Here is a 20,402-nt window from a genome sequence, read left to right as displayed (position 1 = left end):
CGGTTCCAATGTCCCAGGAATGTGAATTCCTCCCTCTTGCACCATTCCTCAAGCCACGTATTCATCCCTAAGCAAGCGCACTACTCGGAACTCCTACACGGAAAGCGAGCCCCGGGTGGGCAGAGGAAACGTTACAAAGACACCCTCAAAGCCTCCTTGATAAAATGCAATATCCCCACTGACACCTGGGAGTTCCTGGCCAAAGACCGCCCCAAGTGGAGGAAGAGCATCCGGTAGGGCGCTGATCACCTCGAGTCTCGTCGCTGAGAGCAGGCAGAAATCAAGCGCAGGCAGCGGAAGGAGCATGCAGCAAACCAGACTCCCCACCCACCCTTTCCTTCAACCACTGCCTGTCCCACCTGTGATAGAGACTGTAATTCCCGCATTGGACTGTACAGCCGCCTGCGAACTCGCTTTTAGAGTGGAAGCAAGTCTTCCTCGATTTCGAGGGACTGCCTATGTTGATGGCTCCCCTTGGCCCAGCGTTCTCTGCCAAGCCGCTTGTTTTCTTTGCTCTGCGGAAGTGCCTCGCGGCTGGAGGTTTTCGCAGGTCCCCTGTGGTCCCACTAGGTGGGGAGCAGCCACGTTCCACATCGTTGGCTTGACCATTTCCCCAGTAAACATGCTGGCTTCCTGTCTCCTAACCCGCCTGGCGGTCAGCGACGCCGAGATGCAAACACAAGCGGCGCCCAGGGAGCTTAATTTTTTTTTTTTTAAATTCACTTCAGAAATAGCCCGTTGGTTTGACCACATCCAGAAGTTCAAGGGTCGTAAGAGGAGAAAAACCACCCAGCCCAAGCTCAAAATTGCTGGCTGTGTCTGGTTTCAACATCGGGAGAGAGATCAGACAATCTTGTTTTTGTTTGCTGAAGCACAAGTCGAGGGCAGCTACAAGTACATGAATAAATCCACTGCTTGTGGTGCGGCTCGAGGCCACACAGACTGAGAGTCTCTCTACGCTCGCTCTCGGTCCGGGCCAAGTCAGCTGAATCTCGGCAGATGAGGTGGCGGAGACGTTGCTGTAGAATTCAGTGCCTTGAGGCTAGGGAGCGGTAGAGTCAGCCAGGGTTCCTGTCCCTGATCTCTATCTTGGAAAATGTTGGCCAGGATTCCTGTTCCTGATCACTATCCTATTGGAGAGTGTTTGTGTCTGTGACTGTGTGTGCACACGTTTCACCCCATCCACGATTGAAAATGCCACTCCCCCCTTTTTGCTGACTGCTTTTGCCACATATCTGTGCAGAAATTCAGTATAATCATTCATTTGAAAAGCAGCAAAATGTTATTACTAAGAATCGAGCTTCAGATTGGGATCTTGCATTACAAATATGACCCGTTAGACGTCCCGTTTAATGCGTGGACGCACCACTCGTTTTTTTTGTGCAATCTTGCTCCAACCAATCGAAAGCCGAGGTGTGGATATTTCTGCAGAATGTGATGGGTTGATGGGTCTGGTGGTCTTTGAAGCGTGTTAATGTTCTCCCCTTATCTCCTTCGTTTGATGGGTACCTGGTACTTTTCCTAGGTGGCCATTCTTTTTTTATCAGCTAAGTTAAGTGTTGGCAAAGCTGTTCGACTGTGGAGGCATCACAGCCAGTGTTGCCTGTAAGCTGCGCTTTGTTCTGCGCGGACTGTTTCTTTAACTGCGGGGTCCCTTTAAATTTGTGCGCTTGGGCGGTAACTGCAATGGAAAAGCCAGTTAGCGCCCTGCACGGGACCTTTGCCATTACTGCGTAACCGCATAGCTTACATTGGGAAGCATTGCTCACACCCTGATACTCTTCTCATCTGATGCCCGCACGCAGACACTTTCCAGCAGCGATCAGGAGAGCTGGCTGATTTTCGTCATCCCTAACCCAGGATTGCTCAGTTTTAGCCCCACCGACTAGCTTGGAACCATGGTCAGCTGCTCACTGGGCAGCACTCTCTCCCCTGAGTCAGAAGGTCCTGGGTTCCAGTCCTACTCCAGGGACTTGAGCATGCAAAAATCTAGGCTGACACTCCAGTGCAGTGCTGAGGGAGCACTGCACTGTCGGAGGTGCCGTTTTTTGAATGAGATGTTAAACCGAGGCCCCATCTGCTCTTTCAAATGGACATAAAAGATCCCGCGGCCACTATTTCGAAGGACAACAGGGGAGTTCTCCCCGGTGTCCTGGCCAATATTTATCCCTAAATCAACATGACTAAAAAACAGATTATCTGGTTATTATCACGTTGCTGTTTGTGGGAGCTTGCTGTGCGCAAATTGGCTGCCGCGTTTCCCACATTACAACAGTGATTACACTTTAAAAATACTTCATTGGCTGTAAAGCACTTTGAGACGTCTGGTGGTCGTGAAAGGTGCTATATAAATGCAAGTCTTTTCTTTCTATGGTTGAGATCAACTAACTGAGCACAGTGTCGAATCTGCTGACTTATACACTGCCTTTACCAGCCGAAGCCATCTGTGGATGACGTAAACTCTTTCCCTTCCCCCTCCCCCCTCACCCCACAAGCACAGTGATTTCCCTCTGGGCAACTGCTATGTTATGTTTCTGATTAATGAGGCTGAACGGACAGGCAGAGCGGCCCTCTGTTCCGTGCTGTGCATAAATGCACCTCAGCAGCAGCTAGTAAATTATTAGTAAGCTGCTGTCTGATTCCCACACATCCTTCAGGTTCTCTCGTCGGTATTGTCGATGTGGAAAACATAGAAACATAGAAAATAGGTGCAGGAGCAGGCCATTCAGCCCTTCTAGCCTGCACCGCCATTCAATGAGTGCATGGCTGAACATGCAACTTCAGTACCCCATTCCTGCTATCACGCCATACCCCTTGATCCCCCGAGTAGTAAGGACTTCATCTAACTCCCTTTTGAATATATTTATTGAATTGGCCTCAACTACTTTCTGTGGTAGAGAATTCCACAGGTTCACCACTCTCTGGGTGAAGAAGTTTCTCCTTATCTCGGTCCTAAATGGCTTACCCCTTATCCTTAGACTGTGACCTCTGGTTCTGGACTTCCCCAACATTGGGAACATTCTTCCTGCATCCAACCTGTCCAAACCCGTCAGAATTTTAAACGTTTCTATGAGGTCCCCTCTCACTCTTCTGAACTCCAGTGAATACAAGCCCAGTTGATCCAGTCTTTCTTGATAGGTCAGTCCCACCATCCCGGGAATCAGTCTGGTGAATCTTCGCTGCACTCCCTCAATAGCAAGAATGTCCTTCCTCAAGTTAGGAGACCAAAACTGTACACAATACTCCAGGTGTGGCCTCACCAAGGCCCTGTACAACTGTAGCAACACCTCCCTGCCCGAGGGACGCTCTGGTGGTTCCTTTGCACATCCCATTCCCATCTCTGCCCGCGCTCACCGAGGAACAGCAGGGATCAATGCCCATCCCTCAATTCAATCCAATGAACTCTTTCCTTTGCTTCTAACATAGAAACATGTCTTCCGCTTCAAGAGGTAGAAAACGTTACTGCAAAGCGGCCATTTAGGCCCAAACACACCCGTCTCTCGCCTTTATTCGCATCCCAACAAATGCATTCTCTTTTTGTGTTCTCCATTACTAAAATGACACCAAGTAATTGCGATTTATATCTGCGGCAAACTACCTCACAGCCCTGCCTGACTCTGACTGACCGTATACGAAGGAGGGAAGCAGGCGGGTAACATTTGTTTGTGGTGCATTCTAGAGCAGGGGGTGTCCTATCTGTGGGGTCCTCGGGCTATTCGGTCCTCCGTTCGTCCTGTGTGAACTTTGTGGCCCTGAAGGTTTGGAAAGAGCCGTTGTATTTTTTTTTTTATATAAGGACTCCCTGCTGGATAATTCCTAAATCGAAACGTCATGATCTGTGGGTGTCAGCAACATGTAAGCTTATCTGCAATTTAATGGGAACAGAGATTCCAACTCTGTGTGGCCCCTGAGCCTCCCTGGTAGGCATCTGTGCAACACAGGAGCTTGGAGACTCCTATTTCTGGGTGATTGTTTCTGCTGCTGGTGGGGTGTGATTATTGACTCCGAAGGCTTGTATCGATGTCAAGTGACGAAAGGAGGGGGTTCTGACTGGGATTTGAATTTGCTGCCAGGGTGGGGTGGGAGAAATGCAATGTGGATTGCTAGTATAAGCCGGAGTGCTGAGCTGTTGAAAACCTCCGTTGGCTGTGTTTGGAGTAATTAGCTGGGTCGCGATGAGGGGCTCGCCATCAGGATTGGGAGGCTGCATCAAAATACGCCAACCACTAACTTATTTTTGTGTGTTTTTGTTTTTCCTCCCCAGTTTTGTACGCAGTCCCTCTCCGGGACACAGAGGGAGGAATAAATTGCTTGGCGTTCAGTAAACAAAAGAGAAAGAGAAAAGGAACCGAGTGCATTTTCCAGCTTTACTGAAAAGGCTGGATTCCACAAGGGCTTGTCCTGGTGGGGGGGCGGGAAAGGGGACAGATCTGATCCAGCCATCGTGGCTTCAGCAGCAGAGGCTGGGTAGGGATGGGGCCTTGATTGTCTCGATCGATTCATCAAATGAAATTGTTCGATCAGTCGCATCTTGTCTTAACACCGTCATCTGAAACTCTGGCTCGATGTCACCACAGATGACCGAGGCAGAGGGGGGTTATTTCTGTATAAACCGCACAGTATTCATTTAAATGAATACCAGAATATATTGGGTTAAAATAAGGTGCAATTGTATTATAAGGAGGATAGTGTTAGGGAGGGGCAAGTATTTTAAATGTCAATACTGTCACTCTTCCCAACCCCAGCTATCAAAAAGTGAAGTGATTGTTACCCCTACCTTGAATCTGCACCATGTTGGGTGTCTTGCACCAATTTTACGGGTCCCCACAGGGGAGGCAGGAGATTGATGTGTGGATCTGGTCTTTGAGCTCAGCCAGAGATGCATGGTCTGATGAAACGTTCCTCTGGCCCGAAACATGCACGCGACTAACTTTCCCCAGCTTGGACAACTCGCTTGGCTCAGTTGGTGGCACACACTCCCCTCCTCAAGTCAGAAGATCGTGGGTTCAAGCCCCACTGCAGAACTTGAACGCATAATCTAGACTGAGAGTCCAGTGCTGAGGGAGTGCTGCATTGTTCGAGGTGAGACATCGAACTGAGGTCTGTCAATTGAGCTTGGCATTAACGATCCTATTCAGAGATCAGGATTGTCTCCCATGAGGAGGTCAAACTCCATCTAAAACCATTAACTGATTATCTAACTCCCTGTTTGTAGGACTTTTGTGAGCAAGCTAACTGCCTGCCTACACAAGTACCATAGAATTGAATTACTTTGGAAGTATATTGTCCTCCCTGAGAGCTATACAAATTTGTTCCTTTTGTTCAAGCTTCTCAGTGGAGCAGCTCCCTAATTCATGGTAACCATCGCTCGGATACAAAAGGGAACCCAACCTGGTGGGTATTCAATGACAAAGATATCGCTCTCTCTAATTAGATTAGAGATTATTCATACTGAATACACTGCCCTCCTCTTCCCCCACCACTCCCCGACATTTATCCTCCTGCATTAAGAAGGCACGTAATTATTTAAGAACTGTGTCATTGAGATTCTGTTACTGTCTGTCACACGAGCGGAACATGCAACAGGCACTGATCACAATGTAAACAGGCGCCTTTAAATTTATTTTTTTAAAAAGAAGCTCAACACCGCCTCTCCACCCAGGTGATGGTTTCTGCCGATAACCAACTTGGCCAATTGTGTGTGGGCACATCGGCCGCAGTGGCGACCAGCGATATTGGGGGAGCCTGAATGGCGAGGGCAGTGATTGTAGTGAGCACTGGGAGGGAGCTTTTTATTTATATAGCTCTGACGGCGCGTTATTTTGAGCGCTGCGTCTGGCACTGTCTCTGCGCAGGCGATCTTTCATGGCCATTCCACCTTGGTGATTTGCCATTGCTGGTGCCTGCACTCGCCCGGGTAAAGGATGCAACAGGGTCTTGGGCTTCAGTTTATTTCAGACCCCATCACCAAAGCCGGAGGAAGAGCCAAAGGCCGCACAGCCGAGTCAGCACCAAATGGGTCGAGCAGTGGTTATCAGGATCCAGGCGAGTAAGGCAGCAGCCGCGGACTGGGGGATTAGCGCGGGTTTCACAGCAGTCTACGGGCGCTGTCCATTACTGGTATGGCCGTGAATGACCACGACACTGGCGCAAGAGCTCGACCATTACCAACAGGGCAGGCGGGCGACATTAAGCAGTCTGCCGTGTAGTTCGGTGAATGGAGGCCTGGTCGCAGGCCTGAAGATGCATTCAGTGAACTCGCTGGTTTAGGAGGGGGTGGGTGGGACCAGGTTGGACTGGGCTAAGGAGCCCCCACTGTTCAGGTGCCTCAGAACGATGGCACTTTCTCACTCCCGTCACTGAGAGCGGACGCGTCTCGGCAGACTGGCAACGCAGACGGTGCCCACACTGGGAGCAAGCAACACACAAAGCTGGGGACTGGTTTCAAGAGGTGTTTTTTTTTCTAAATAACTGGCTTAACAAATTCAGAACAACTTCTATTTTTTCAGTTTTGCAGCAGTTTGAAAGCAAAAGGTGTAAAAAAAAAGAACCAAATAACATTGTTGTACTGTGCAGTCCTTTCATATGTGAGTTAATTTAAACACTTGTGTCTCGCTGTCTGATTCATGTGAATCGTTTTGTCAGTGTTTGGTGGTACAGACGTTTTGCCAGTGTACAGAACTTTTTGATATTAAATTTTGAAAAAATGTCGCTGCCTCTGTGTGTGTGTTTGTGCTTTTTCATTTTAAAACCAAAAATTATTCTCTCTCTCCATTCCCCCTCCCCTCAACTGGATAACTAATTTAGATCTTAATTGGATAGCTGTATGGGTAACTTTCATCTGTTAAGTTTTGCTCTCTTTTCCCCCCCCCCCCCATGTTATTATTAGTACTTGTAATTAATTAGAAGTTGTTATTCCTTTTTCTTTCACTTTCTTCTTCATCCTAGCTCCGTGGGTAACTTTTATATTTGATAATGGCCACCAATGTAATTTTTTTAGGGGGTGCACAGCCCTTTTAAGAGGCTGCGCAGCCCATTCAGAATACCTATGTGGTTTTTCCTACTTAAAAGTCGGTGGATATAGAAATAGGAGCAGGAGTAGGCCATTCGGCCGCTTGGTCCTGCACAGGAGCTGCAGAGCACTGCGCGGTCTGCGCAGCTTAAAGGGAACATTGATGGCCACCTTCTCATCCTGTCAGTGTGCGCAATCTGTTAATGGGCTTGGGTGCGTGTAATCGCTACCCATTAATGGACCGTTTCTGACCTCATCTCCCTCTCCTTCCCCTTCCGCGTGTGCGAACAAGTTATATTCGGTAAATATGTTGTAAAACGTTTTCTCTGATGCACTCTGGTATGTACGTAAAACTACATGGAAACAGGCCATTCAACCCAACCGGATCGTGCCAGCATTTACCCTTTGCGGGAGCCTGTGGTCTCTTCCCCTTTCTAACCTTACCGTTCTGGGGAGAGGGCAGCCCCCTCCTCTCAATCACTGCTTCTGCTGACACTTCTTAAAATACATTGATCTCATTTGTGGGCCAGCCCCGAGAGGAAAAAAAATGACCACGAGAGCTGTCGGCTTGGCATAAAAACCCAAGGCGGCCTTGGCATGTGTTGCCAATATCCTGAGAATGTATATACTGCACTTGGGCAAGTTGCCAGCAAGTGTTAGCCACCCGTGCAACTTTGCCCCGCCAATGGAGCCGGTGCCTTCAACAGAGGAAGAGAAAGAAATATTTTAATCGCTGTTAAGGCGGATCAATCGAATCGGACAGCGTCTCTCATTATTTTGTTTTTATTTTCATTTTTTTTTTTAAATAGAAAAAGCCCTCAGTCCTTCCTGGGTTCACCACCAAATGTAAACGTATCGTTCACCGTGTATCATGGTGCTGAGGGTCACCAGAAAATGCAGCATTGAGTCAGCCTGACAGCAAAGCAATCCGTCTTTCGGATGAGGTGTTAACCCAAGGTCCCGTCTGCTCTATCGGGTGGACGTAAAAGATCCCATGGGCACTGTTCGAAGAGCAGGGAAGTTCTCCCCTGCTGTCCACTGTTTATCCCTCAACCAATATCGCAAAAATAAACAACATCATCTCATTATTTCATCGCTGTTTGTGGGAGCTTGCTGTGCGCAAATTGGCTGCTGCTTTATGTAACTATACTTCATTGGTTGTTAACCGATTTGGGCCGTCCACAGCTCAGGAAAGGTGGTGATAACAAAGGCAAGTTTTTTTTTCCCCCAATTGTCCCGTCCGCAAGATGCAATGCCGCAAGAAGTTAATCGGTCAGGAAATCCTTTACGGAGCTCAGACTGAAACTGCGGTTGCTCAAGCTCATGGTGGCGGTGGAGGGGATTCTGGGGATCTTGTCCATGAGTTTGGAGGAGACCTTCCGCCGGAAGGCTGACAGTGCCCCACTGGTCGCCAACTCCCGGTAGAGCAGGTTGAAGACGCCCACCGTCTCCTCGTAGCTGTCGCGGGCCGAGATCTCGAAGAAGGGGCACTTCAGTGCCCGGGCGATGCTGTCGCCCTGCTCCGTGGTCACCATCCGGTCGTACTGGAGGTCTTTCTTGTTGGCCACGATCACCACCGGGGGCGGCGCGTCGCTGTGGCCCCGCTTCAAGCCCGCGTGGACATGGCTGATCAGGAAGCGGAGTCTCAGCACCTCGTCGAAGCTGCAGCGGTCCGTCACGGAGTAGGCGATGATGAAGCCCTCCGCCCACTTGATCTTTTCTTCGATCAACATCGCATCTTCTTCCTTTGCAAAAAAAATTAACCTCTGTTATTCCTTTTTTGGTGTGTGAGGTGTGGTAACGGGTACGGGCAGCAGATTATCTGGTCGTTTTAAGAACATAAGAAATAGAAACAGGAGTAGGCCATACGGCTCCTCGAGCCTGCTCCGCCATTCAATACGATCATGGCTGATCCGATTGTGGACTTGACTCCACTTCCCTGCCCGCTCCCCATAACCCCTTATCCTCTTATTGTTTAAGAAACTCTCTCTTTCTGTCTTAAATTTATTTAATGTCCCAGCTTCCACAGCTCTCTGAGGCAGCGAATTCCACAGATTTACAACTCAGAGAAGAAATTTCTCATCGCAGTTTTAAATGGGCAGCCCCTTATTCTAAGATCATGCCCTCTAGTTCTAGTCTTCCCTATCAGTGGAAACATCATCTCTGCATCCACCTTGTCAAGCCCCCTCATAACCTTATACATTTCGATAAGATCACCTCTCATTCTTCTGAATTCCAATGAGTAGAGGCCCAACCTACTCAACCTTTCCTCATGAGTCGACCCCCTCATCCCCAGAATCAACCTAGTGAACCTTCTCTGAACTACCTTCAAAGCAAGTATATCGTTTCGTAAATATGGAAACCAAAACTGCACGCAGTATTCCAGGTGTGGCCTCACCAATACCTTATGTAGCTGAAGGAAGACTTCCCTGCTTTTATACTCCATCCCCTTTGCAATAAAGGCCAAGATACCATTGGCCTTCCTGATCACTTGCTGTACCAGCATACTATCCTTTTGTGTTTCATGCACAAGTACCCCCAGTTCCCGCTGTACTGCAGCACTTTGCAATCTTTCTCCATTTAAATAATTACTTGCTCTTTGATTTTTTTCTGCCAAAGTACATGACCTCACACTTTCCGACATTATACTCCACCAGCAAAATTTTTGCCCACTCACTTAGCCTGTCTATGTCCTTTTGCAGATATTTTGTGTCCTCCTCACACACTGCTTTTCCTCCCATCTTTGTATCGTCAGCAAACCTGGCTACGTTACACTCAGTCCCTTCTAAGTCGTTAATATAGATTGTAAATAGTTGAGGTCCCAGCACTGATCCCTGCGGCACCCCACTAGTTACTGGTTGCCAACCAGAGAATGAACCATTTATCCCGACTCTCTGTTCTCTGTTCGTTAGCCAATCCTCTATCGATGCTAATATATTACCCCCAACCCCGTGAACTTTTATCTCGTGCAGTAACCTTTTATGTGGCACCTTGTCAAATGCCTTCTGGAAGTCCAAATACACATTGTGGTTTGTGGGAGAAAGACTTGCATTTATATAGTGCCTTTCATGACCACCAGATATCTCAAAGCGCTTTACAGCCAATGAAGCACTTTTGGAGTGTAGTCACTTATTGTAATGTGGGAAACGTGGCAGCTAATTTGTGCACAGCAAGCTCCCACAAACAGCAATGTGATATTGACCAGATAATCTGCTTTTTTGTTACGTTGATTGAAGGATAAATATTGGCCCCAGGACACCAGGGATAACTCCCCCTGCTCATCTTCGGAAAAGTGCCGTGGGATCGTTTACATCCACCTGAGAGAGCAGACAGGGCCTTGGTTTTAACGTCTCATCTGAAAGACGGCACCCCTGACAGTGCAACACTCCCTCAGCACTGTGCTGATGTGTCAGCCTAGATTTTTTTGTGCTCAAGTTCCTGGAGTGGGACTTGAACTCATAACCTTCTGACTCAGAGGCAAGTGTGCTACCCACTGAGCCACGGCTGACGCTGTGGGAGCTTGCTGTGTGCATATTGGCTGCTGCATTTCCTATATTACAACAGCGACTACACTTCAAAAAGTGCTTCAAAAGTAAAGCACTTTGGGACATCCTGAGATCGTGAAAGCACTATAGAAATGCAAGCGCTTTTTAATAACATAAGAAATAGGAGCAGGAGTAAGCCATTGGCTCTTCAAGCCTGCTCCGCTATTTAATAAGATGTTGGCTGATCTGATCTTAGACTCAGCTCCACTTCCCTGCCTGCTCCCCATAACTCTTCACTCCCTTATCGCTCAAGAATCTGTCTATCTCCACCTTAAATATATTCAATGACCCAGCCTCCACAGCTCTCTGGGGCAGAGAATTCCACAGATTTATGACCCTCTAAGAGAAGAAATTCCTCCTCATCTCAGTTCTAAATGGGTGACCCTTTATTTGGAAACTATGCCTCCTAGTTCTAGATTTCCCCAGTAGCTCCCTGCCTGCTAATCAGTGACTGCTCTTCTAACTCCTGTTTCTACAGTAAGTGGCACTTGGTCATAAAGACCTCACCTGCTCTGATTGCCTTACCTGTCCTGCAGTATCGAGAACTTCAAACTGCACACATTCACCATCCACCGAGGACACGTGTCTGTATATTGTCTCTGTGAACGAGGGGAAACATTGATTATAGGGTAGAAAATAACCGATTCTCATCGCTCCACCATTGGTGGTCGTGCCTTCAGCTGCTTTTTCTCCAAAGTTGGGGAATTCACTTGCTAAACCTCTCCACCTCTCTTTCCTCCTTTAACTCGCTCCTTAAAACCTACTCTTTGACCAAGCTTTTGGTCCCCTGTCCTAATATCTCCTTATGTGTCTCAGTGTCGACTTTTGTTGCAAGTGCCTTGAGATGTTTTCCTGCTTTAAAGGTGCTATATAAATGTAAGTTGTTACTGTGCGGGAGAGCTGATAAATGGCCAAATAGTGAGGAGTGAGGGCTGGGCGCTGTATCATTTTCTGCACCATTGCTCCGAGTCTGAGCCAGGCCTGTGAGTCACAGCGATGAGGTTGCTGAATACGCTCCATTGTTAGCAGGGTTCTCCTGAAAAGCTGTGCTACTTTTCACTCCTGTCTGCGAAGCTTCATCAGGTTTCATCATGTCGGGGAGATATTTTGCAGCTGCCAATCTCGTGTCTCTCGCACGCTGCAACAGGCTTGCGCAGGGGAGTGAGACATTCCGACAGCTATCAGTCTGTTTCAGAGCAATAGACACTCACTACATATTGTTGAGAGATTCCGGCTAGTGGCAGTCTTGCATATTGATGTATTCAGTCCAATTAGAAATAGAAAATAGGTGCAGGAGTAGGCCATTCGGCCCTTCGAGCCTGCACCACCATTCAATAAGATCATGACTGATCATTCACCTCAGTATCCCTTTCCTGCTTTCTCTCCATACCCCTTGATTCCTTTAGCCGTAAGGGCCATATCTTACTCCCTCTTGAATATATCCAATGAACTGGCATCAACAACTCTCTGCGGTAGAGAATTCCACAGGTTCACATTTCTCTGAGTGAAGAGATTTCTCCTCATCTCGGTCCTAAATGGCTTACCCCTTATCCTTAGACTGTGTCCTCTGGTTCTGGACTTCCCCACCATCGGGAACATTCTTCCTGCATCTAACCTGTCTAGTCCCGTCAGAATTTTATGTTTCTATGAGATCCCCTCTCATCCTTCCAAACTCCAGTAAATACAGGCCTAGTTGATCCAGTCTCTCCTCATATGTCAGTCCTGCCATCCCGGGAATCAGTCTGTGAACCTTCGCTGCACTCCCTCAACAGGCGCGAAAGATCCCACCCAAATACAAAAGAGAGGCACATGCACCAGCACTGACCTATGACTGCGGTACCGTAAATACAACACACCTTTGCGGCCTACACACCAGGTGCTTCATGAAGGGTCTTTTCGGAAACTATTGTGTGCCATACTATCTCACCTCCTGACTCTCCAAAGTCTTCCCACCATCTACAAGGCACAAGTCAGGAGTGTGATGGAATACTCTCCACTTGCCTGGATGAGCGCAGCTCCAAAAATACTCAAGAAGCTCGACACCATCCAGGACAAAGCAGCCCGCTTGATCGGCACCCCATCCACCACCTTCAACATTCACTCCCTCCACCACCGGCGCCCCCTGGCTGCAGTGTGCACCATCTACAAGATGCACTGCAGCAACTCGCCATGGCTTCTTTGGCAGCACCTCCCAAACCCGTGACCTCTACCACCTAGAAGGACAAGGGCAGCAGGCGCACGGGAACACCACCACCTCCACGTTCCCCTCCAAGTCACACACCATTCTGACTTGGAAATATATCACCGTTCCTTCTTTGTTGCTGGGTCAAAATCCTGGAACTCCCTCCCTAACAACACTGTGGGAGCACCTTCACCACACGGACTGCAGCGGTTCAAGAAGGCGGCTCACCACCACCTTAAGGCCAATTAGGGATGGCCAATAAATGCTGGCCTTGCCAGTGATGGCCACATCCCAGAATGAATTTTTAAAAACTCACCCAAAGTTGGATCATACTCGCCAATGAATCTCTTCGTAATGAAGCGCACAGTGATCGCTGCAAAAGGAAAGGAGTGAGAGTTAGACATGATGCCAGAGGCTGTGCTGACTGACCTCACCCTCCCTGCACCGTTGCTCCCTATACTTGGCATCCTTTAAAGTTGAGGTTTAAGATTAGCCATGATCGGTTTGAATGGCGGAGCAGGATTGAAGGGCGGAATGGCCTGCTCCTTGTTCTTGGTGTCAGCCGTGGCTCAGTGGGTAGCACCCTTACCTCTGAGTCAGAAGGTTGTGGATTCAAATCCCACTCCAGGGACTTGAGCACATAAAATCTAGGCTGACACTCCAGTGCAGTGCTGAGGGAGTGCTGAACTGCCGGAGGTGCCGTCTTTTGCATGAGACGTTAAACAGAGGCCCCGTCTGGCCTCTTGTGTGGACGTAAAATATCCCATGGTGCTATTTCAAAGAAGAGCAGGGGGGAGTTCTCCCGGTGTCCTGGGGCCAATATTTATCCCTCAATCAAAATAACAAAAAAAGATCGGGTCATTATCAGGTTGATGTTTGTGGGAGCTTACTGTGAGCAATTTGGCGGCCCATTTCCCACAGTACAACAGTGACTACTCTCTAAAAGTACTTAATTGGCTGTAAAAACGCTTTGAGATGTCCAGTGGTCATGAAAGGCGCTGTATAAATGGAATACTTCTTTCTCTTCTTTCTTTATGTTCTTAACTTGTGTATGCAACTGATTCTCCAGAGAATTACATCGAATTTTTACAGCCACTCGGCCCAACAGGTCCGTGCTGGTGTTTATGCACCACACAAGCCTACTCCCCCTCCTCTTATCTCGACCTATCATATAGGACGAGATGAAGAGGAGATGGGGGGTAGTGCTGGACAGGCTAATGGGACTCAAGGTAGACAAGTCCCCTGGTCCGGATGAAATGCATCCCAGGGTATTAAAAGAGATGGCGGAAGTTATAGCAGATGCATTCGTTATAATCTACCAAAATTCTCTGGACTCTGGGGAGGTACCAGCGGATTGGAAAGCAGCTAATGTAACGCCTCTGTTTAAAAAAGAGGGCAGACAAAAGGCAGGTAACTATAGGCCGGTTAGTTTAACATCTGTAGTGGGGAAAATGCTTGAAGCTATCATTAAGGAAGAAATAGCGGGACATCTAGATAGGAATAGTGCAATCATGCAGACACAGCATGGATTCATGAAGGGAAATCATGTTTAACTAATTTACTGGAATTCTTTGAGGATATAACGAGCATGGTGAATAGAGGTGTACCGATGGATGTGGTGTATTTAGATTTCCAAAAGGCATTCGATAAGGTGCCACACAAAAGGTTACTGCAGAAGATAAAGGTACGCGGAGTCAGAGGAAATATATTAGCATGGATAGAGAATTGGCTAGCTAACAGAAAGCAGAGAGTCGGGATAAATGGGTTCTTTTCGGGTTGGAAATCGGTGGTTAGTGGTGTGCCACAGGGATCGGTGCTGGGACCACAACTGTTTACAATATACATAGATGACCTGGAAGAGGGGACAGAGTGTAGTGTAACAAAATTTTCAGATGACACAAAGATTAGTGGGAAAGCGGGTTGTGTAGAGGACACAGAGAGGCTGCAAAGAGATTTAGATAGTTTAAGCGAATGGGCTAAGGTTTGGCAGATGGAATACAATGTCTGAAAATGTGAGTTCATCCACCTTGGGGAAAAAAACAGTAAAAGGGAATATTATTTGAATGGGCAGAAATTACAACATGCTGCGGTGCAGAGGGGCCTGGGGGTCCTTGTGCATGAATCCCAAAAAGTTAGTTTGCAGGTGCAGCGGGTAATCAGGAAGGCGAATGGAATGTTGGCCTTCATTGCGAGAGGGATGGAATACAAAAGCAGGGAGGTCCTGCTGCAACTGTACAGGGTATTGGTGAGGCCGCACCTGGAGTACTGCGTGCAGTTTTGGTCACCTTTCTTAAGGAAGGATATACTAGCTTTGGAGGGGGTACAGAGACGATTCACTAGGCTGATTCCGGAGATGAGAGGGTTACCTTATGATGATAGATTGAGTAGACTGGGTCTTTACTCGTTGGAGTTCAGAAGGATGAGGGGTGATCTTATAGAAACATTTAAAATAATGAAAGGGATAGACAATATAGAGGCAGAGAGTTTGTTTCCACTGGTCGGGGAGACTAGAACTAGGGGGCACAGCCTCAAAATACAGGGGAGCCAATTTAAAACCGAGTTGAGAAGGAATTTCTTCTCCCAGAGGTTTGTGAATCTGTGGAATTCTCTGCCAAGGAAGCAGTTGAGGCTAGCTCATTGAATGTATTCAAATCACAGATATCTGAGTCCACGGCCTGATCAGCCATGATCTTATTGAATGGCGGAGCAGGCTGGAGGGGCTAGATGGCCTACTCCTGTTCCTAATTCTTATGTTCTTATGTTCTGATATATCCTTCTATTCCTTTCTCACGTAGCTTCCCCTTAAATGCATCTATACTATTCATCTCAACCACTCCCTGTGGTAGTGAGTTCCACACTCTCACCACTCTCCGGGTAAAGAAGTTTCTCCTGAATTCTCTTACTGGATTTATTAGCGACTAGCTTATATTTATGGCCCCTAGTTTTGGACTCACTCCGTCTATTAAACCCCTTCATAATTTTAACGACCTCTCTCAGGTCACCCCTCAGCTTTCACTTTTCTAGAGCAAAGAGACCCAGCCGGTTCATCCTTTCTTAAGCTGAATATTATTGTGAAAGCTTGAAGATGGACACAGCTTCAACAAACATGTCTTAATCCCCAGCACCCCGCTGAATAAATACTGAACTGCCTAAGCATTTTTTAGGAATAAGCCCTTGAACAGTTAACAGCACTCTGCGAGCGTTATCAGTAAGAGTCATCAGGCTACAGGTATTTGACCAGGGGAAACGGGGCAGGTATGGGGGGGGCGGGGGGGTGAAATCACAGCCAACTGTATCCTGTTCTTACCTAGTGTCCACAGGCCCCGTGTCCAGCAGGATTGGCTGGATAACAACAATAGCCCAGGCTGATCTTCCCTCCACCCTAAACTGGGGTCGCTGAGGCCGACTGATATCCCTGTACCACTGCCCCAGTAACGATCATCATTGGCTGGAAATAAGGCCTACAACTTATTGCACTCTATCAGGTCTTACTCCTCACTGCCTTGAGCAGCTGAGGGAAACTCAAAAGAAACTACCTTAATAAACAATGTTTTCATATTTAAATTGTCGGGAGGTGGGAGTCGCTGTCGGGGCCAGCATTTATTGTCCATCTCTGGTTGCCCTGGAGAAGGTGGTGCTGACTGGCTCGAGGGGCCACTTCAGAGGGCGGTTAAGAGTTAACCATGCTGGTGTGGGACTGGAGTCACATATAGGCCCAGACCACTTAAAGTGCCGTGACCTACAGGGTTACGGACACAGTGCTGGGAGGTGGGTTCGGCTCTTCTTCGACCAGCACGGACACGATGGGCCGAATGGCCTCCTTCGGTGTCATAATTTTTCTATGTTCCCAGTCATTGTTTTTTTGGGGAAGCGCGGCCCATTCAAAATATCGCGCACGGGTGGATTTTCCCATTGAAAAGCGTGTGGGCCAACTGCACGGGAGGTCCAGCTTCAAGGGAGTATTGGCCCAGACTAGGTAACGGTTCCTTCCCCAAAGGAGATTAGTGAACCATTTGGGTTTTCATGACAATCCAACAGTTCCATTGTCACTTTTACTGGTACAACAACAACAACTTGTATTTATATAGCACCTATAGCATAGTGAAATGTCCCAAGGCCCTTCACAGGAGTATTATGAGATAAAAATTACAACTCTCCGAGATGTCTGCGCTCTTCTAATTCTGGCCTCTTGCGCATCCCTGATTATAATCGCTTCACCATTGGCAGCCAAGCCTTCAGCTGCCTGGGCCCCAAGCTCTCAAATTCTCTCCTTTTAAGAGGCTCTTTAAACCCTATGCTCTATGACCAAACTTTTGGTCACCTGCCTTAACAACTCGATTAAACTGCTGTGAAGCTCCCTTGAGACGTTTTTCTACGTTAAGAACATAAGAAATAGGAGCAGGAGTCAGCCACCTGGCCCCTCGAGCCTGCTCCACCATTCAATAAGATCATGGCTGATCTGATCATGGACTCAGCTCCACTTCCCTGCCCACTCCCCATAACTCTTCATTCGCTTACCGCTCAAAAATCTGTCTATCTCCGCCTTAAATATATTCAATGACCCAGCCTCTACAGCTCTCTGGAGTAGAGAATTCCAAAGATTCACGGCCCTCTGAGAGAAGAAATTCCTCCTCATCTCCGTTTTAAATGGGCGACCCCTTATTCTGTGACTATGCTCCCTAGTTCTAGTTTCCCCTATGAGTGGAAATATCCTCTCTGCTTCCACCTTGTCGAGCCCACTCATTATCTTCTATGTTTTGATAAGATCACCTCTCATTCTTCTTAAAGGCACTGTATAAATGCAAGTTGAACAGTTTGAAGCAGCCAGGTGCTGAGGTATTGGTTACTGCTCCCCTACTCCCTAATAATGGTCTCCTCACAATTCGCTTTGCTTTGTTGAAAAGGGAATACACAATAAATGGGAGGGTTCTGAGAGGGGTGGAGAAACAGAGGGACCTTGGAGTGCATGTCCGCAGATCCTTAAAGGCAACAGGACAGGTAGATAAGGTGGTTAAAAAGGCATATGGGTTACTTGCCTTTATTAGCCAAGGCATAGAATACAAGAGCAGGGGGGTTATGCTTGAACTATATAAAACACTAGTTAGGCTACAGCTAGAGTACTGCGTGCAGTTCTGGTCACCACATTACAGGAACGATGTGATTTCTGTAAAGAGGGTACAGAGGAGATTTACGAGGATGTTGCCAGGACTGGAAAACTTTAGATATGAAGAAAGAGTGGATAGGCTGGGTTTGTTTTCTTTGGAACAGAGGAGGCTGAGGGAAGATTTAATGCAGGCGTATAAAATTATGAGGGGCCCAGATAGAGTGGGTAGGAAGGACATATTTCCCTTAGCAGAGAGGTCAAGAACCAGGGGGCATAGATTGAAAGTAGTTGGTAGAAGGTTTAGAGGGGATTTGAGGGGAAATTTCTTCATCCAGAGGGTGGTGGGGGTCTGGAACTCACTGCCTGAAAGGGTGGTAGAGGCAGAAACCCTCACCACATTTAAAAAGTACTTGGATGTGCACTTGAAGTGCCGTAACCTACAGGGCTAGGGACCGAGAGCTGGAAAGTGGGATTAGGCCGGATCGCTCTTCGTCAACCGAAATGGACACGATGGCCTCCTTCTGTGTCGCAATTCTCTATGATTCTATGAAAAGAAATGTATGAAAAAGCTTTGACAGAGGTGGACAGCCTGGTCCACGACCCCCCCCCCCCCCCCCCCCCAAACCTGAAACTTGGACCGGGGACACAAATGATTAAAACAGAATCTGAGCGGGGAAAGATACATTGAGTGCAGGGTGATCGCCCTTACCAAAAGCCAGACAACAGGCAGGCTGCGGTTTGGACAGACATGGGAGCTTTGCTGCAGTTCCAATTGTTTGCTTAGCTGCGGCCAAAAGTTAACTGAAAACTTTAATAACTAACCTCTCCGCAGAAAAATGAACTGGGCAGAGAGAAAAGAGGGATAAAAAGGGCTGGATCCAAGCAACAACAAATCTGATGGGAGAAGCAAGGAATTGCTACCAAAAAATGATAGATGGGAATGGTTGGATACTTTGTACCCTGCTGGATAAACAGGAACTCTGTCCAGTTATACAGTGAGTGACCCTTACCCTGCTGGATAAACAGGGACTCTGTCCAGTTATACAGTGAGTGACCCTTACCCTGCTGGATAAACAGGAACTCTGTCCCGTTACACAGTGAGTGACCCTTACCCTGCTGGATAAACAGGGACTCTGTCCAATTACACAGTAAGTGACCCTTACCCTGCTGGATAAACAGGAACTCTGTCCAGTTACACAGTGAGTGACCCTCACCCTGCTGGATAAACAGGAACTCTGTCCCGTTACACAGTGAGTGACCCTTACCCTGCTGGATAAACAGGGACTCTGTCCAGTTACACAGTGAGTGACCCTTACCCTGCTGGATAAACAGGGACTCTATCCAGTTACACAGTGAGTGACCCTTACACTGCTGGATAAACAGGGACTCTGTCCAGTTACACAGTGAGTGACCCTGACCCTGCTGAATAAACAGTAACTCTAGTTACAATGAGCTTCTGTTATTGACTACGCTGAAACAGTTCTGGATTACATTAGAAACAAAGTAGAGATATTCTAATGAAAGCTTACCGGTTTTTCCCACTGCCCCTTGCCCGAGGATGGCCACTCTCACAGTCCTGCACCCAGCCAGGTGCTGAGCTCTCTTCAGAGGCCGGGGCAACTGAAAGTTGGACATGGTCATGTTGTCGCTTCAGCTCAGATTTCCAGCCAGCTTCTCAACCAGGAGGGGCATCACGACTCTCGCTGCAGCGACCCTGATACCACAGGAACCTGGGTCCACCCTCTGCCAAGCATTCCAGCCTCTATCCGTGCGTTTAACGAAACTTAAAAGCGGTCGGGAAAGGCTTATGTCCAACGTCCTGCAAGTGATTTTATTTTCTGAGCAGCCTTCCTGGGCACAGCACGGTACTCGAGCCTCAGTCTGTTTATTGGGAGTGCCAGCACATCTGCTCCTCTCTCCCGAGGATGTGATGCTAAATACTTTGGACCAAACACCTTACAATCAGTTCCACTCTATTTCCACTGGCGACGTCTGTTGATTTCAGCCTCTCGACAGCTCGCTTGGGTCCTAGTGCCCGCCCGATGCTTGCTGTGTCGAGCTTGGTGCAATGATGCCACTCAAAGTGCCTCTGTTCTAAAACAGGACACGGGCTTAGATAATGGGTGGGCTCGGGGGAGGGACCTTGGCTTCCTTTCGCTTGTTTGTTTGTTCTGCTGATGATAACATTTTCACCGTCAACCTCAATAATTGCTGCCTGAATATTGTAAGATGCGACAGATTTATTACAAAATCTGAACTTGGTGCTCAGTTTCTATCTTTATAATTCTCAGGAATCCGAACTGTCCAATCCAAAACGGAACCATTGCACCTTTAAGCATTAGGCAAGAACTGATGCGCACGTGGGTTTCTACTCTGCCTGTACAAGGTGCTGGCATTGAAAGACAGGAGCTGTACAATTCTGTTTTTTTTGCCTGTTTTTTAATTTACTTTGTTCCTGGGATGTGGGTGTCGCTGGCAAGGCCGGCATTTATTGCCCATCCCTAACTTCCCCTTGAGAAGGTGGTGGTGAGCCGCCTTCTTGAACCGCTGCAGTCCCGT

At 47.8% G+C, this 20,402-nt stretch overlaps 2 protein-coding genes across 3 annotated transcripts in view; one reads left to right on the top strand and one right to left on the bottom strand.

Annotated features, from left to right (window-relative positions):
- LOC139230018 (transportin-3-like) overlaps positions 1-6,709 on the top strand; it is a 67,083-nt gene extending 60,374 nt beyond the window's left edge. For both annotated transcript variants that reach the window (XM_070861742.1, XM_070861743.1), the window contains exon 24: positions 4,265-6,709. The gene's annotated coding sequence lies outside the window, so the exon portion shown is untranslated. The remainder of the gene's footprint in view (positions 1-4,264) is intronic.
- A 1,079-nt stretch (positions 6,710-7,788) lies between these two features.
- LOC139230518 (ras-related and estrogen-regulated growth inhibitor-like) lies at positions 7,789-19,809 on the bottom strand. Its single transcript, XM_070862347.1, has 4 exons — positions 19,373-19,809; positions 13,056-13,112; positions 11,083-11,156; positions 7,789-8,757 (listed from the first exon to the last, which is right to left on the bottom strand). The coding sequence occupies exons 1-4, from the start codon at positions 19,482-19,484 to the stop codon at positions 8,278-8,280; spliced, it is 723 nt and encodes a 240-aa protein (XP_070718448.1). The 5' UTR covers positions 19,485-19,809; the 3' UTR covers positions 7,789-8,277.
- Positions 19,810-20,402: the final 593 nt, after the last annotated feature.

Source organism: Pristiophorus japonicus, chromosome 19 (assembly GCF_044704955.1).
Source record: "Pristiophorus japonicus isolate sPriJap1 chromosome 19, sPriJap1.hap1, whole genome shotgun sequence".
Lineage (NCBI taxonomy): Eukaryota > Metazoa > Chordata > Chondrichthyes > Pristiophoridae > Pristiophorus > Pristiophorus japonicus.
The sequence above is the reverse complement of the archived record's forward strand: the minus strand, read 5'-3'. Positions and strand labels throughout refer to the sequence as shown.

What these genes read in the sequence shown, in the direction of transcription:
- LOC139230518 (XM_070862347.1), bottom strand. Translation starts at nt 19,484, where the DNA reads ATGACCATGTCCAACTTTCAGTTGCCCCGGCCTCTGAAGAGAGCTCAG. An exon ending in AGGGGCAGTGGGAAAAACCG is followed by an intron (nt 13,113 to 19,372) that starts GTAAGCTTTCAT and finishes TTCCTTTTGCAG; the next exon opens with CGATCACTGTGCGCTTCATT. An exon ending in CGAGTATGATCCAACTTTGG is followed by an intron (nt 11,157 to 13,055) that starts GTGAGTTTTTAA and finishes CCTCGTTCACAG; the next exon opens with AGACAATATACAGACACGTG.